Source organism: Hemibagrus wyckioides, linkage group LG11, assembly GCF_019097595.1.
Source record: "Hemibagrus wyckioides isolate EC202008001 linkage group LG11, SWU_Hwy_1.0, whole genome shotgun sequence".
Classification (NCBI taxonomy): domain Eukaryota; kingdom Metazoa; phylum Chordata; class Actinopteri; order Siluriformes; family Bagridae; genus Hemibagrus; species Hemibagrus wyckioides.
The window spans coordinates 25392421-25408210 of record NC_080720.1 but is presented as its reverse complement, the minus strand read 5'-3'; the positions used below and the strand labels follow the sequence as shown (position 1 = coordinate 25408210).

The window sequence follows — 15790 nt, the reverse complement described above, 5'->3', positions numbered from 1 at the left end:
TAAGCCCTCCACATACATGGGTAGCTGGAAGGCTTGTCATTGTCTATAGGCTCCCTTGTCTTTGTGGCAAATGGGGGAAGAATAGTGAGAAGTAGACAGTGAGAAAGGCCCGTAAAATAATGAGTGACAATGGTCAAGATGGTAAAGTCCTTTCAGTCTGCCAGCACAACAGAAAAAGAAGGGTCACCCTTCCTGACAGAATGAAAAGTGCTTTAATGGAAGACTATTATGTGCTTTTAATTTGGTTTGTCAAGCATTTGACAATGACACTTTGTGGACAAGAAGCAGGTACACGTACACACATGCACACACACACACACACACACTTACCTGGATAAAGTCCACAAATGTCCAGGGCAACATGGAGTCTATTTGACCAATGTCCTTCGAGAATCGATTGAGGATTCGTCCTGAAGAATTAAGAAGAAGTAAGAAAGTGAAAACATGAATGCTACAAACATAACTTGTATTAGTAAAACAAATGTAATGTTCTTTCATTAGATGTAAGAAGAAATAATGGCAAAAATATGACATTGCAGACAAAAAATTAAGCCCATTATCTTAAAAAAGCAATCTGACCAACACAATTCTATTCAATACATTTGTTACTCTGTGAGCATATTTCTTTTGTTTTGTTTTTAACGTATTTCTTTTGTTCTAAACGTCATAAATCTCATAAATCTGCAAGTCATTAAATAAACGTTGTATTAGAATTTACATTAATCTACAGAGACTAGAAAATAAAACACAAACAGCAGTTACTCTGCTTCTGATCAACAGCTATTCATCTTAGACAATAAAGGTCATTTTGCCAGTGATGGCTTAAGGAGTGAGAAAAAAACATCTGTGCACACTGATCTTATACCCGACTGCTCACAAACATAGATAAAAATCAACAAAAGGAGCCAGCTCCTCTGTTGGCTGAAGCTAACATGACCAACCCCGAACTGGCTGATATACAGTGGTGCAATATAGTTAACAGTAGCTTTTACTGATTACCCAAGCAGACTAATAGGCTTGGGCTGTGTCCTGAACAACCATATAATGGTGAGGCTATTGAAATGTTACTCACGCTATCATCAGAACACCCTGATAAGCAGCCCAAGTAAGGGGCAAAACTCACTGCACCATTTACTTTTACAAAGCTAAAATAGTTTTTCTAGGCTGATCTCGAATCATAAACTTTTAATGAGAACTTGTCATATATCAGCTGCGATCTAATAAACTAAATTATGGTCTTCCATCAATTGAGAGTATTTAGAGTATATTTTTATGGCCCAACATGGCTTCAAATTCATTATACATTATACAAGCACATATTTGTCTGTGTTTAATGTATTTATAGTGAATTTGAATTCGTAGACTAAGACACTACCTCCATCATCCTAGACTGATTAATTAGCTTGAATATTTTGGATCATGAACAGATCCTTTTTCCCTTTCTACTTTGCCCTTTCCATCACTTTCCAGCTCTCCTGTGGGTCATCTCTGTATTTTTTGGCAAATTCCAATGTGGTCTTCTGACACCTTCACCTGGCCATGTAAAGGTTCCTTTACTTTTTTGGGCTTTTCTTCACAGCTGAGGACATTCAAAATTGTTGTATTGGCTATCAGATATCATAGTCATTGATTGTCCAGGGCTTATATCACTAATCATAATTAAATGCTGATGCAACTGCTGATGGTAGCAAAAGAATGAATTCAGACGTCTACTGTAACATTCTGTCTTCCAATTTACAGAGAAATGCATCCAATCTACTTGCCACAAGACAATGCCTCTAAACACACTACCAACACAACAAAGAACTTGTGAAAGATCTAGTGAAAAGAGTGGAAGGTTTTAGACTGGCCAAGTCAATCACCAGACCCAATTGAGTGTCCATTTTAACTCCTGAAAAGGAGACTGGGGGAGAAACTCCCAAAACAAATAACAACTGACAGAATCTTTGGTACCATCCTGGAACAGCGGAAAATAATAATGTAACAGTTTGTTGATGTCAATGCTTGAAGCAGTTATTGTAAATAAGCAACCAAATATTTAATGTTATTTACTTTTAAACGGTTTGTTCCGATATTTCTGATCACCTAAAGATTGGGTGGTCTACCACCAAGGGTAACATGTTCCAAAGTTGTTTAACACTTCTACACATAAGGATGGGAATGTTAGGAAGATGTCAGGAATAGAAAGAAAAGAAAGCTGAAATTCTGCTCTATCATCTCATTCATCATTTGCTCTTAAGTCTGTCATAATGACCTTATTCTAACCTGACATAATGATCTGTTATTAAAAGCTGTATTGACACACTCCAATCACAATTTGATTTGATTCACAATTTCAGTTCAATTCAATTCACAAAATCATTTGAACAAAACTTGAAAGAAAAATGATGACAAAGTTTTAAATGACAAAAACATAATGAGCTCCAAACCAGAAATAGAGATTCATAGTCAATAGCCAATTTCTATAGCTTCTTTTTAAGCAGTAGAGAGTAAAGTACTTCTCAAACACCCAAGGAGAAAATTAGGCGATATCTTTAAATGTCATATCACGGTTGAGGAACCATATGATGTAAAATGTGTGTGTGTGTAATCGCAAGCTATGCAAAGCTATGAGGCTTTTTATTGGCCTACAGATCCTTCAAGGTCCCTGAGAAAGAATGTGACCGTGTGCTCAGGGACCTCTCTGTATTTTTTACACTATGAGTTGTGCAGACTGGGACCTCTGGTGTTCAAACAGTACAACTGCAGTACATGTACAATAAAATGCTGATTTCTATCGGAGCAGATATTAAGGCAATTTACATTATGAACAGCACATTTGTACAGTGCACAACGTCACATTTTACATCACCATGCATCGTTATACCCTTACCTGTTATTCATTAGTGCAAAATTTGCAAATACTCAATAAATATGTACCATACTTTACTAATAATATTATTACTTTATTGACATTTCTACACCGTTGTTCAAATTCAATTCATTACTATATACATTTTGGAACAGCACAATTTTTGTCCATCCTCTGTGCTTTAGAATTGTGACAAATTTAAAATCACAAAATGTAACTTGGTAGTAATGTGATAACTGAGATGAAAATAAGTTGAGTGTATATATCATCTCTATCAGAAATCAGAGTTATCAGGTTATGAGGCAGCTAAACAAATCAATCATCACAGTGATTAGAAGTGCTCTTCAAAATTAAGTATTACAGTTTAGACATGGTTGCTCTGTTAAGATATATCCCACTGCTTCCTACTAAATAATCAGTCTAAGAAATCAGACATATTATGCAATGTAAAAATGAAACAAGAAAGCATTCCACCATGCAAAGCTAGAAGAGAAAGACCGTGCCGGCTCACCTATAGGGTTGATGTCAAAGAAGTGGGCAGGGGTCCTGAGGATACAGTTGAACATGCGGTTGTGGAGCGTCTGGGCAGAGCGCACTAAAGTGTTAAACATAAACAAACTCCGTGTGAAGCCAAACAGAAGAGTGGTCGCTGTTAAACCTGAAGACAAAAAAACGGTTATAATGTTATTGTGCATTGAAACCTTATTCATCCAACACATATGATTTTCAAAATATACATTTATTTATATTTGTGAGACTTTGTGAGTCAGTCTGTCATACTGGTGCTTGACTATACCTGAATAAATGCCCAGGTAGTATTCAGTGGACAGCTGCTGAGTAACATTCTGATTAAGGCTGATGTTAATGCTACTGGTGGATGTAAGGTTTTGGTTTAGTGCATCCAGCTTCTCCTGTTGTGAAGCCCTGAGGAGTAAGATCAAACGGTCAGTGAAAATTTTTTAGTGCATATAACTATTTAATTTCTGGTCAAACAAAGAGAAAAAAGACCCAGAATTCTTCTGAAAGTCTGTAAAAAGTCAATAGAGACAAGCAGAAGAAGTGGCTTTAATTAGAGCTCTTTGTATTGAGTAGATTTAAATACTCCACTCACCAGAATGCAAGCCACCAGTCTTGAAGTATATAGGATGTCTAATGATAGAAAGGGAATGTTAACAAAGATACAAACTACTGAATGCAGATGGATAAAAATGTGCTATCCTCGTGGTTATATAGCATACTGTACCTGGGCAAACAGGTTCAGGAGAACAATGCAAAGCAGCACAAGTATATTGATTCCAGCAGTAAAGTATTTCAGATACATCCGGAACCCTATAGTCCCCTCAGAGCGACTCTCTTCTGACATAGTTTGAACAGGTTCTGCCTGGAAACATCGACATCACCACAATACACATGTAAGAATGAGAAAAAATATACTCATGAAATATACTCATATCAGTGTGTGAGCTTTGAGAACAGCCAATCAGAGCTGTTTTTAAAAAAATATATATATTTATATTTTATATATATATTATATAAATATATATATATTTTTTTGCTGGTATTTTTAAATATTTTTTGTAAATATTTTAAACAGTGGCACCACTGGTGTATATGAGCTTAAAGTATTTCTGACTAGTAAAAGTACAAATAAATAATTAATACACATACAGGCAGCTGATCTGCTTCATCTTTATTGGACACAACTGATGAAGTCCCTGAGCAAACAGAGTTCTGTGAAAGGGTTCGGCTGTGTGAAGACTCTATGCCTCCAGTTCCTCCCAGCTGCTCTTCCTCCTCATCCTTTTTTAACAGAGATGTAAAGTCCACACCTGAATTCAGCAGCTCTGTGTATGTGCCCTGCACCACTATTTGACCCTGCAAGACAGGGAGAGGGGTGAGTGAGAGAGAGAGAGAGAGAGAGAGAGAGAGAGAGAGAGACAGAGTCCATTGGCTAAACACATTTTAAACTAGAGCTAATATGTACAATAATATATATTAGGCTAATATAAGCTTTAGTATCATGCAAACAAATCAATTGAGTTAAAAGACCACACAGCTATAACAATGGACAATTATGAATCTCCTTAGATACTGCAATATTTGCCATCAAATATTTAGCATCATCCCTTACATTAGAAACACAGGCATGAGGAACTTCAGGAACTTATTTATGATTTGATAAAAGGATTAGACCTTATTTAAAATGATTTGGACAGTTTCTATTCTGAACGTATGTTTATTTTGCTATTCTGTGAAAACTCCTTTGGTATCAAGAGCCTTTCACACAGGAAAGCAACAATTGAACAAGCCAACACAGTGATACGGGTAGAGCAATGGGCAGTGCAGGAAGTATGCTCGCCCCTGAGAAACAATGTACCCTAGAAAGGGTTATGACACCAGTGTAGCAAACATAAACAACACATAGATGTACAAATGATCATACAAAAAGGTTTCTCAGACAGTAATTGAATCGCATTTAAAAACACATCAACAAATATTGTGCAAGTGATTTCTTGTTTCTAGTTAGCATTTAATGCAAGGCTATAATTGATGAGCTAACTATCACTAGCTGGTCACAATACTGCAGGTGGACACTAAAGAACTACATCATCTTAATCAGCATAGATTTATTGATATTTTACTGAAATAATAGAAAGGTGGTAAAAAGTTCTGGTCAGTTATTTTTGGTTCCTGATTTATTTTTCCATGTAGCCTATGGACAAATGTTAGGTGTAGGAAAAGTTCATTATGAACTGGGGTTGGAGAGAGGACTCATTGTGGGAAACCCTTTGCCTCAGGCAAATAGTCTCTCTAGAGACAAATGTGCGATAATTTAGCAACAATACACACACACACACACACACACACAGACTCAGGCACCCTGACATGAGAAAAATGTGTGCGATAATTTAGCAACAATACAAACACACATATACACACACACACACACACACAGATTCGGCCACCCTGACATGATAAAAATGTAGTATGGAGGGGCTGTGAACACACTTCTTTCAAAACCAGGATATGATCAGCTGCTTTCAGGTACTGCAGCTGGTGAGTCACCAGGATCCTTGGTTTCTTCTTTAGAAGGCCACAGATACAGCTGCAGAGAGAACAAAGAAAAACAACACCACTTCAGAAAAGACCTTGATTTTTTTAAACAATGTTTACATACATTGCTACAAAATATAACTAGTGTAGTCACTGACTTTTTCTCCCCAGTAAAACTGTAGATAAGCCAGTCGACACATGAATCTAGAAAAATTTGTACAAAAAGTTGTTTAAATTGTCCTGACACTGACAAGTGACCCTAGCCGAAAGCCCCACATGCTCCCTACTGAACTTGAAGTGCCTCCATTCTGTGTCAGAGGAAATAGACAATGGTTTGATTTCATTAATGTGAAATAAAAGTTATTAGCATGTAGTAAACACCGATTAAACACATGTATTAGGGAAGCCACTGAAACCAGAAAATTTCACTTCACAAATAATGTTAATTATGAGGATAATTAGAAAGAAATTAGAACGTAAATAAATATGGTATTTTTTATACTGCAGATACATTGAAACACATTAAGCAGCAGAACAGAGAAAATGTCGCCTGTGTGGACATTAAACAGCGATCTGAAAACAAAAAAGTAAAAAAATGTACTTTTATTTAAAAAACAACCCCAACTTTCTGCGGTGCATTAGCCTACTGCAGAACTGCTTAATATCCCAACATTCAGGTGTTTTCATGATTACTGCTTTTGGTAAACAGTTCTGACTACACATGTAATAATATTAAGCCCTTCCTACTCTCCATAAACCTGCAACGGTAGAGATGATGGTTTCGCTCTCTATTTCAGGCTTTTGGTTCTTGACAGTTAAATCATTTAATCAATGATGTTTTAGCCCACTAGTGTGTGAGGTGATAGGAATTTCTCTCATGTGCAACAAACGTCTGTACATGCTCATGAATACCTTTGGTTAATGTGCAATTCATGGAACCTTGCCCTCATTTTTAATGACCACATTCACTGCTGCTGCACTGCATGCTCAGGTTGGCTCTCTATTTAAGATACTGTTTAAACACCATAACATCAACCTTGGGAAAATAACAAAGATGTGTCCAGTTGTTTTAATTTTCTACTATTTACTGATGTCAAGCAAGAAGGACTGAGGTGCAGTCAGCACTCCATTTCATTCCAAAGGTGTTTAACGGGCTTGAGGTCAGGGTCCTGTTCAGGCCACTCATGCTGTTTCTCTTAAACCCTGGTGAAGCATGTCTTCATAGACTTTGTTTTGTGCACATTTGGCAACGTCATGCTGGAACAGGCTTAGGCTGGACACATTACTTCCAGTGAAGAGAAATTCTAATGCTACTGCATACAAGGACATCTTATTCAAATGTGTGTTTTAGGCTATGTGCTCATGTAGTGTGTTTACAATAGAATGTTGTTGATATGTGCAAAAATAAAAACGTACTGTTCAAATAGATGTCGTCCAACTTCTGCATCGACTGCACTTAGGGGGTCATCCAACAAGTAAATATCAGCATCTTGATACACAGCCCTACAAACAAAAATAGGGACCACTATTTAGGGACACAAAAATTTGAACCATACACACACACACACACACACACACACACACACAGATGTTAGTGTTGGAGGATTCATAGCTAAATTTGACCAGCCTGGTGGCCAATGTTCATTGATTGCACATTCCACCAGTAAGAGCAAAGTGTGAAGGTTTAATTAGCAGAGTAATAGCACAGTTTTGCTTAAAATATTGCAATGCACACATTATGGGTGACATATCAGAGTTCAAAAGAGGACAAATTGTTGGTGCACGTCTCGCTGGCGCATCTGTGACTAAGACAGCAAGTCTTTGTGATGTATCAAGAGCCACGGTATCCAGGGTAATGTCAGCATACCACCAAGAAGGATGAACCACATCCAACAGGAGTAACTGTGGACGCAAGAGGAAGCTGTCTAAAAGGGATGTCCGGGTGCTAACCCGGATTGTATCCAAAAAACTTAAAACCACAGCTGCCCAACTCACTGCAGAATTAAATGTGCACCTCAACTCTCCTGTTTCCACCAAAACTGTCCGTTGGGAGCTCCACAGGGTCAATGTACATGGCCGGGCTGCTATAGCCAAACCTTTGGTCACTCGTGCCAATGCCAAACGTCGGTTTCAATGGTGCCAGCAGCGAAAATCTTGGGCTGTGGACAATGTGAAACATGTATTGTTCTCTGATGAGTCCACCTTCACTGTCTTTCCCACATCTGGGAGAGTTACGGTGTGGAGAAGCCCCAAAGAAGCGTACCACCCAGGCTGCTGCATGCCCAGAGTGAAGCATGGGGGTGGATCAGTGATGGTTTGGGCTGCAATATCATGGCATTCCCTAGGCCCAATACTTGTGCTAGATGGGCGCGTCACTGCCAAGGACTACCGAACCATTCTGGAGGACCATGTGCACCCAATGGTTCAAACATTGTATCCTGAAGGCGGTGCCATGTATCAGGATGATAATGCACCAATACACACAGCAAGACTGGTGACAGAGTGGTTTGATGAACATGAAAGTGAAGTTGAACATCTCCCATGCCCTGCACAGTCACCAGATCTAAATATTATTGAGCCATTTTGGGGTGTTTTGGAGGAGCGAGTCAGGAAACGTTTTCCTCCACCAGCATCACGTAGTGACCTGGCCACTATTCTGCAAGAAGAATGGCTCAAAATCCCTTTGGCCACTGTGCAGGACTTGTATCTGTCATTCCCAAGATGAACTGATGCTGTATTGGCCGTAAAAGGAGGCCGTACACCATACTAATTAATTATTGTGGTCTAAAACCAGGCGTTTCAGTTTCATTGTCCAACCCCTGTATATATATATTTATATATACACTATATTGCCAAAAGTATTCGCTCACCTGCCTTGACTCGCATATGAACTTAAGTGACATCCCATTCCTAATCCATAGGGTTCAATATGACGTCGGTCCACCCTTTGCAGCTATAACAGCTTCAACTCTTCTGGGAAGGCTGTCCACAAGGTTTAGGAGTGTGTTTATGGGAATTTTTGACCATTCTTCCAGAAGCGCATTTGTGAGGTCACACACTGATGTTGGACGAGAAGGCCTGGCTCTCAGTCTCCGCTCTAATTCATCCCAAAGGTGTTCTATCAGGTTGAGGTCAGGATTCTGTGCAGGCCAGTCAAGTTCATCCACACCAGACTCTGTCATCCATGTCTTTATGGACCTTGCTTTGTGCACTGGTGCACAGTCATGTTGGAAGAGGAAGGGGCCAGCTCCAAACTGTTCCCACAAAGTTGGGAGCATGGAATTGTCCAAAATGTCTTGGTATGCTGAAGCATTCAGAGTTCCTTTCACTGGAACTAAGGGGCCAAGCCCAACTCCTGAAAAACAACCCCACACCATAATCCCCCCTCCACCAAACTTTACACTTGGCACAATGCAGTCAGACAAGTACTGTTCTCCTGGCAACCGCCAAACCCAGACTCGTCCATCAGATTGCCAGATGGAGAAGCACGATTCGTCACTCCAGAGAACGCGTCTCCACTGCTCTAGAGTCCAGTGGCAGCGTGCTTTACACCACTGCATCCGACGCTTTGCATTGCACTTGGTGATGTATGGCTTGGATGCAGCTGCTCGGCCATGGAAACCCATTCCATGAAGCTCTCTGCGCACTGTTCTTGAGCTAATCTGAAGGCCACATGAAGTTTGGAGGTCTGTAGCGATTGACTCTGCAGAAAGTTGGCGACCTCTTCGCACTATGCGCCTCAGCATCCGCTGACCCCGCGCCGTCAGTTTACGTGGCCTACCACTTCGTGGCTGAGTTGCTGTCGTTCCCAAACACTTCCACGTTCTTATAATACAGCTGACAGTTGACTGTGGAATATTTAGGAGCGAGGAAATTTCACGACTGGATTTGTTGCACAGGTGGCATCCTATCACAGTTCCACGCTGGAATTCACTGAGCTCCTGAGAGCGACCCATTCTTTCACAAATGTTTGTAAAAACAGTCTGCATGCCTAGGTGCTTGATTTTATACACCTGTGGCCATGGAAATGATTGGAACACCTGATTATTTGGATGGGTGAGCGAATACTTTTGGCAATATAGTGTATATATGCAGTGTGGATTAAAATGGCAGGCCAACTTTAGCAGGCTACATTTACTGATCTTTTCTTTCTATTTAAAGCAACTTTAGTTACAAAAAACCATACTGGCAAATCTAGCAACTTTTTGTGCACGTTTTCTGACTGTCTTGAACTCAATACAGCGCTTCAGCTCACATCACAGCAGCCGATATTCACTCGACTTACCATCTGTGTGTAATACTTGAGGGTGTTGTGCTTGCGACTAATCACAGATCATCACAGTTCCCAACAACTCTTCATCCCACCCTTGCATTTTCTCATTTTAAACTGTCAGTAACAGAGTCATAAAAGAAAACGTCCTCACTAGAACAGTAAGCCACAAATGGTTTAGGTCTCAGTAAGGAGTCCTTATGTTTTCTGAGCTCAAAATAAATGGTGAATTTTTATATTTATGTCGGTTGTTAGCGATTGTATGGTGGTACAGGAAAATGGTGTAATGGGGAAATGGTGTACAGGGAAATGTATGGTGGAAAAGGGGCGGTGGTGGCTCAAGTGGTTAAGGGGGTTCAAGCTCCAGCACCGCCAAATTACCACTGTTGGGCCCTTGAGTAAGGCCCTTAACCCTCTCTGCTCCAGGGGCACTGTATCATGGCTGACCCTGCGCTCTGACCCCAACCTCCAAGGATGCGATATGTGAAGAAAGAATTTCACTCTGCTGTAATGTATATGTGACAAATAAAGGCTATTTCTAAGTTTATATTGGATATATGTAAAGTTTATAGTGGAACACTGATATAGTTTTGTTTTGTTTGTAGAAAGACTTCCTTCACTTACTTTTGTTTCAACAATGTAAACTTGTATGGGTCATGAAGTTGAGGGTCAATGACCTTGTGTTTAAAAACTGAGAATTTCTCAAGGAAGATACTTTAAGGAAAATACTCAAGTTGAATTGGACTAAAACATGCTAAAACGTGAAAGTACAACACACACCAGAAGGGAATGTGGGTGCAGCAGAACTCAACCTCACATGTGGAGCAAACTACACTGGACTTGCTAGATCGCTAAGCCACGGGGGCGTTAGTTTGTATTACCTTCTATGACTCTTGGTAAAAGACAGTCAGACTTTAATAGAGCATAATACTGACAAAATGCTGTGGTTTTATTTGCACTGTCTCTTGTCTTGCACTGTTTGTACAAGGCTGCACTTTATGGGAATAGTTTAATTTACTTTTTAGCCCTTCTGTGTTGTTTTGTGTAGCTCTGTGTCTTTATGTAGCACCAGGGTCCTGTTTCATTTCACTGTGTACTGAATCAGCTATATATGCTCAAAATAACAATAAACACTTATTGGCGCTTAACTAGACCGATTCTCAAAAAGATCAAGACATTATATAAACATTAACCATATAACATATAAAGGACAGGTTGTTATATTGTTTCAGGTCCATTCTCTTACCTGGCAAGGTTAACTCGAGCCTTCTGACCTCCACTGAGATTAGCCCCTCGATCTCCAATCACAGTCAGATCTCCCCCAGGAAGTAACTCCATGTCCTACCACATAAGCAGAGGAATATACATCTGATGCTACATTAATGCTACATGTTATTACATTACATTGTTCATAATCATATTATATTATACACCAGGAAGAAACTTGGTAATAACTCAAGCCCTTATCTCTTCTACACAAAGTATATGGCTGCATATTTTTCCTAACAATTAACAGAAGTGAAAGGAACTTAGACAGAATGGTTCACCTGTGATCTACCACGCTCACAGTAATCACATTTAAAGTACAGACACAAGTGTCAGAGAGTAACCATACCTTCTTAAGAGCACAGGCGCTCAGAACCTTTTCATATCTTTGCAGCTGTAGTTCCTTTCCAAACAGGATGTTGCTGCGGATGGTACCTGGATACACCCAAGGCTGCTGGGATGCATAGCTCAGATTCCCAGTGACCCTCACTACTCCTTTGTCCTGTGGCAGTTCTCCAAGAATGGTGCTGAGCAGAGAAGACTAAAAGATACAGAGATAGGTAATATGAAATATTAGATATGTAAGATATATAAAAGATATGTAATGTTACACAGATATAGGTAAATGCTCATCTTCCAAACAGAAGGAAAACAAAGATGATTTAGTTACGGACCTTTCCAGAGCCAACGGGCCCAATTACAGTAAGGAGCTGGCCCATCTTCACACTGAAGGATATGTTTTGCAGCGTTGGAACATCCAGACTCTGGGTGAATGGGATGAATGATTAGTCACTGACCAGGAGTGTGACTACATACATGCATACATATATACATACAAGCATGATTCACCTTCTCCCAGTAACAAATGAGATCCTGGATCTCCACAGACACTTCCTTCTTCTCCTCTTGAGTAACTGCCACGTTGTGCTTAACCAACTCATCCAGCAAAAGGAACTTCTAAAACCCAGATTACTAACAGGGTGAGCAAGCAACAAAAGTAGAATCATTGCCACCAAGTATAAGTGTACGTGTTAATGTGGTGACTGCTAATTTCAGCACCTAGACAGAGTGGCAATGTAAAGGAGAAATAATCTTTCCTTGACTCTTGAGTAATCTGCTAAATACTTTCAAATCAAACTTGTAAATCAGACGGTAAATGGAGGTATATGACAAAAGGTTTGTGGGCAGGAGTTTGTATCTATGCAGATGAAACTGATTTATAATTTGGAATCTGAATATCAGGACTGAAGATCAGGCTGTAGGCAAACACAATTGTACGGATATTCAGTAGCCCAAGGAACAGCTGGAGCAGCTGGAGAGATACTCACAGCCTGTCAACTAACTGGATAGGTATATCCGGTAAAACAGGAATCTGGTCAAGGGGACAGAGTTACATGTTGCTTCACTTGTACTACAGTATGTTTGATCCTGGTCTGCTAATATTGCACCTAATATATTTCTATTATCAAGAAATGATCCCCAGTATGATCAGACTAGCTCTCCAACCTGCAAGAAAAAAAAATTGTTTAAAATACAGTATAACATTTACACTAAAGTGTAGCAAACTATCCAACAAAACAAATGCGAACATACCTGTGCCCACTCCAATATCGCCCTTGCTTCCAGCCTTGCATCAGACACTCTCTGAATCACAGCTGCCCTCACACTGTGGTTAGTGTTTGATGATCAGGGTACCATTCTCCTTGAATATTCTGCACAGCATTTCACCCAAAGGTAACAGCGGTACACCAGATGTTATCAGTGACAGCAGTCATCCTTTTGGGCTGCAGTAGACTGCTTTTGTGTTGGGTGGGTTTTTGGTAAGGTGTTTCTCCAGGGAGTCAACTGAACATAGGGAATTACCAGGTTTATCAAACATAGCAACCCTCCGATCTCCTTGTCCATTTCCATTGTTTTAATTTGTGTTTCCTTGTTGAAATCGAGATGGATCCTTGTTGAATGTAATCTTGTTTTAGAGCCTGGTTGCAGATGTCTGTTGCCCTCCTTATCTGATACCATATCTGATTTAATAAAACATTGGAGTTGCTGGGGACTACGAGCAGTGTGATTTACCCCACCCAGAGGCAAAGACAACTACTGATGCCACATACAGTAGCTCTCTCTTTCTCTGGTCCGAATAGATCCATAAAAGCCCTTTAACACTGGACTTAGCTTTGACTTTACAATAATTTTAAAGTCAATGATGAGCTGTTTTTCCACATAGACAAGAGTTAAAGCAGTCGACCGCTTACAATATACTGTCTGCCTTACAGTATTAGATTATCTTTTTTCTCCAAAATATCTAATTCTGCTGATGTGATATTTGACCACTTGAAACTTTGTGCTTTTAAAATGGCTTCCCTTCTTCCTTTTCATCTTAATCTTACAAATCATTCATGTTTTACATGAAAAATGATATTGATGAAAAGTAATGAATTGGAATTGTCCACAGTCAAGTGGACTGATACAAACAGAGAAATGTCTGAGCGCTGTTGTACTAAATATCGGCAGTCTTGGAACACCTCGTCCAATCTAATTACAGAACTAGCTCTTGTCTAATAGAAATTTATTTATTTCAGTAGTAGTACTGTATAGCATTTAAGCATTTAAGCAACCTGTACTGCACTATACTTTGATGTTGGGAACTGATCTATGATCAACCCAGTAATATTACACCATCTGCATTACAGTGCCAAATAAACAGTGCACAGGAGCTCAGCCACTATAAATCTACAATACCAGAGGGTTAAAGAGAAAAGCTTATTCAATAGAACAGATTCATTTCCTTTCAGCTTCAATTGATTGCAATGTTCTGAAGATTACAGCCTGCCAAATCTTATTTACCCAAGGTTTAATCAAATATTTATTTGTGGATATAGTAGTGTCCTTCACATTTTGGTATCTGCTAAAGTGCTTATCAGGATTGTCAAATATTATGTCTAACTAATGCTGGCCAGAAACATATTTGGCAGTGTCATATCTGTACAGTGTTTCCTAAATTCATCAGGAACTGTACCTTGATCCGACGGATGCTAATACTGGCCTCAGACACCTTCTCAATGGCAGCGGGGAAGAAGAGTGTGACGGTGAGACGGACGGCAGTGTACAGCGACACGGCCATAAAAACACGGCTGGCTGTGATTGTGTTTCCCACCAACACATACACAGTGAATGTCACAAATTCAATGACCTTGCTTGCAGCAAAGAAGGATGCCATGTTCAGACCACGCAGGTAGGAACTGCTCATGATTTTAGATATTTCTTTCCTATAAGAAGGAGGGAGCATCATAATGGCATGAAGCATACACACATAAATTCTGCATAATGTCAGTTAATTTCAAGTTCATTATATCAACAGTAAATCTGGTTTTGAGTGTATTTCTTTTATATTCTCCAATCTCAGATCCAATACAATCTCAAATCTATACTTTAAACTGACTACACATACCTTAATAGAGGTAAGAAATAATATTTACTTTCCCCATAAACCCAGAGGTCTAAATTCATATGCTAATGAATTGTAGCAGAGCCACAGCACAGCAGGCCAGAAGCACACAAAAAGTTATGGGGCAGATTCAGGTTAAAGCTTTTTAAGATATTATTAGCCAAGTGTCATGCAAAGGCTAGAGAGATGTTGCTGGCTTCTGATGTGGATCTGTGACATAAGAAAGGAGAAACTACACAAAATGAAATGATTGATTTCCTGAGCTGTTCAGTAATACTGGTGTGACATGCATGTACATTTCAGATGGATGTCAGACAGTGGTAGAAAAGGTAAAGAAAGAAAGAAAGAAAGAAAGAAAGAAAGAAAGAAAGAAAGAAAGAAAGAAATCATATAAGGCACAATCTACTGTCAATATTTCCAAATTAATAAATTCCATAAAATCATCTTGTTTTAAAAACAAAAACAACTTAATAATAGGGCATAATTACACCGTATAATATAAATCCTTATATGTTTTTCTTTTGCAATAAACCCCCCCTAGCAGTCATCAGCTTGTGTGTGTACATACACTATATTGCCAAAAGTATTCGCTCACCTGCCTTGACTCGCATATGAACTTAAGTGACATCCCATTCCTAATCCATAGGGTTCAATATGACGTCGGTCCACCCTTTGCAGCTATAACAGCTTCAACTCTTCTGGGAAGGCTGTCCACAAGGTTTAGGAGTGTGTTTATGGGAATTTTTGACCATTCTTCCAGAAGCGCATTTGTGAGGTCACACACTGATGTTGGACGAGAAGGCCTGGCTCTCAGTCTCCGCTCTAATTCATCCCAAAGGTGTTCTATCGGGTTGAGGTCAGGACTCTGTGCAGGCCATTCAAGTTCATCCACACCAGACTCTGT

The 15790-nt window shown here is 39.5% G+C and overlaps 1 protein-coding gene across 3 annotated transcripts in view; it reads right to left on the bottom strand.

Annotated features, from left to right (window-relative positions):
* Positions 1 to 15790, bottom strand: part of abcc4 (ATP-binding cassette, sub-family C (CFTR/MRP), member 4) — a 46003-nt gene that overhangs the window by 8936 nt on the left and 21277 nt on the right. For all 3 annotated transcript variants that reach the window (XM_058403257.1, XM_058403258.1, XM_058403259.1), the window contains 13 exons: positions 14458 to 14707; positions 12291 to 12398; positions 12116 to 12205; positions 11791 to 11982; positions 11422 to 11516; positions 7322 to 7408; positions 5861 to 5957; positions 4520 to 4726; positions 4095 to 4232; positions 3963 to 4000; positions 3648 to 3775; positions 3363 to 3509; positions 331 to 410 (listed from right to left, as the gene is read on the bottom strand). In XM_058403257.1, the coding sequence (XP_058259240.1) occupies positions 331 to 410; positions 3363 to 3509; positions 3648 to 3775; positions 3963 to 4000; positions 4095 to 4232; positions 4520 to 4726; positions 5861 to 5957; positions 7322 to 7408; positions 11422 to 11516; positions 11791 to 11982; positions 12116 to 12205; positions 12291 to 12398; positions 14458 to 14707 (1657 nt within the window). The remainder of the gene's footprint in view (positions 1 to 330; positions 411 to 3362; positions 3510 to 3647; positions 3776 to 3962; positions 4001 to 4094; positions 4233 to 4519; positions 4727 to 5860; positions 5958 to 7321; positions 7409 to 11421; positions 11517 to 11790; positions 11983 to 12115; positions 12206 to 12290; positions 12399 to 14457; positions 14708 to 15790) is intronic.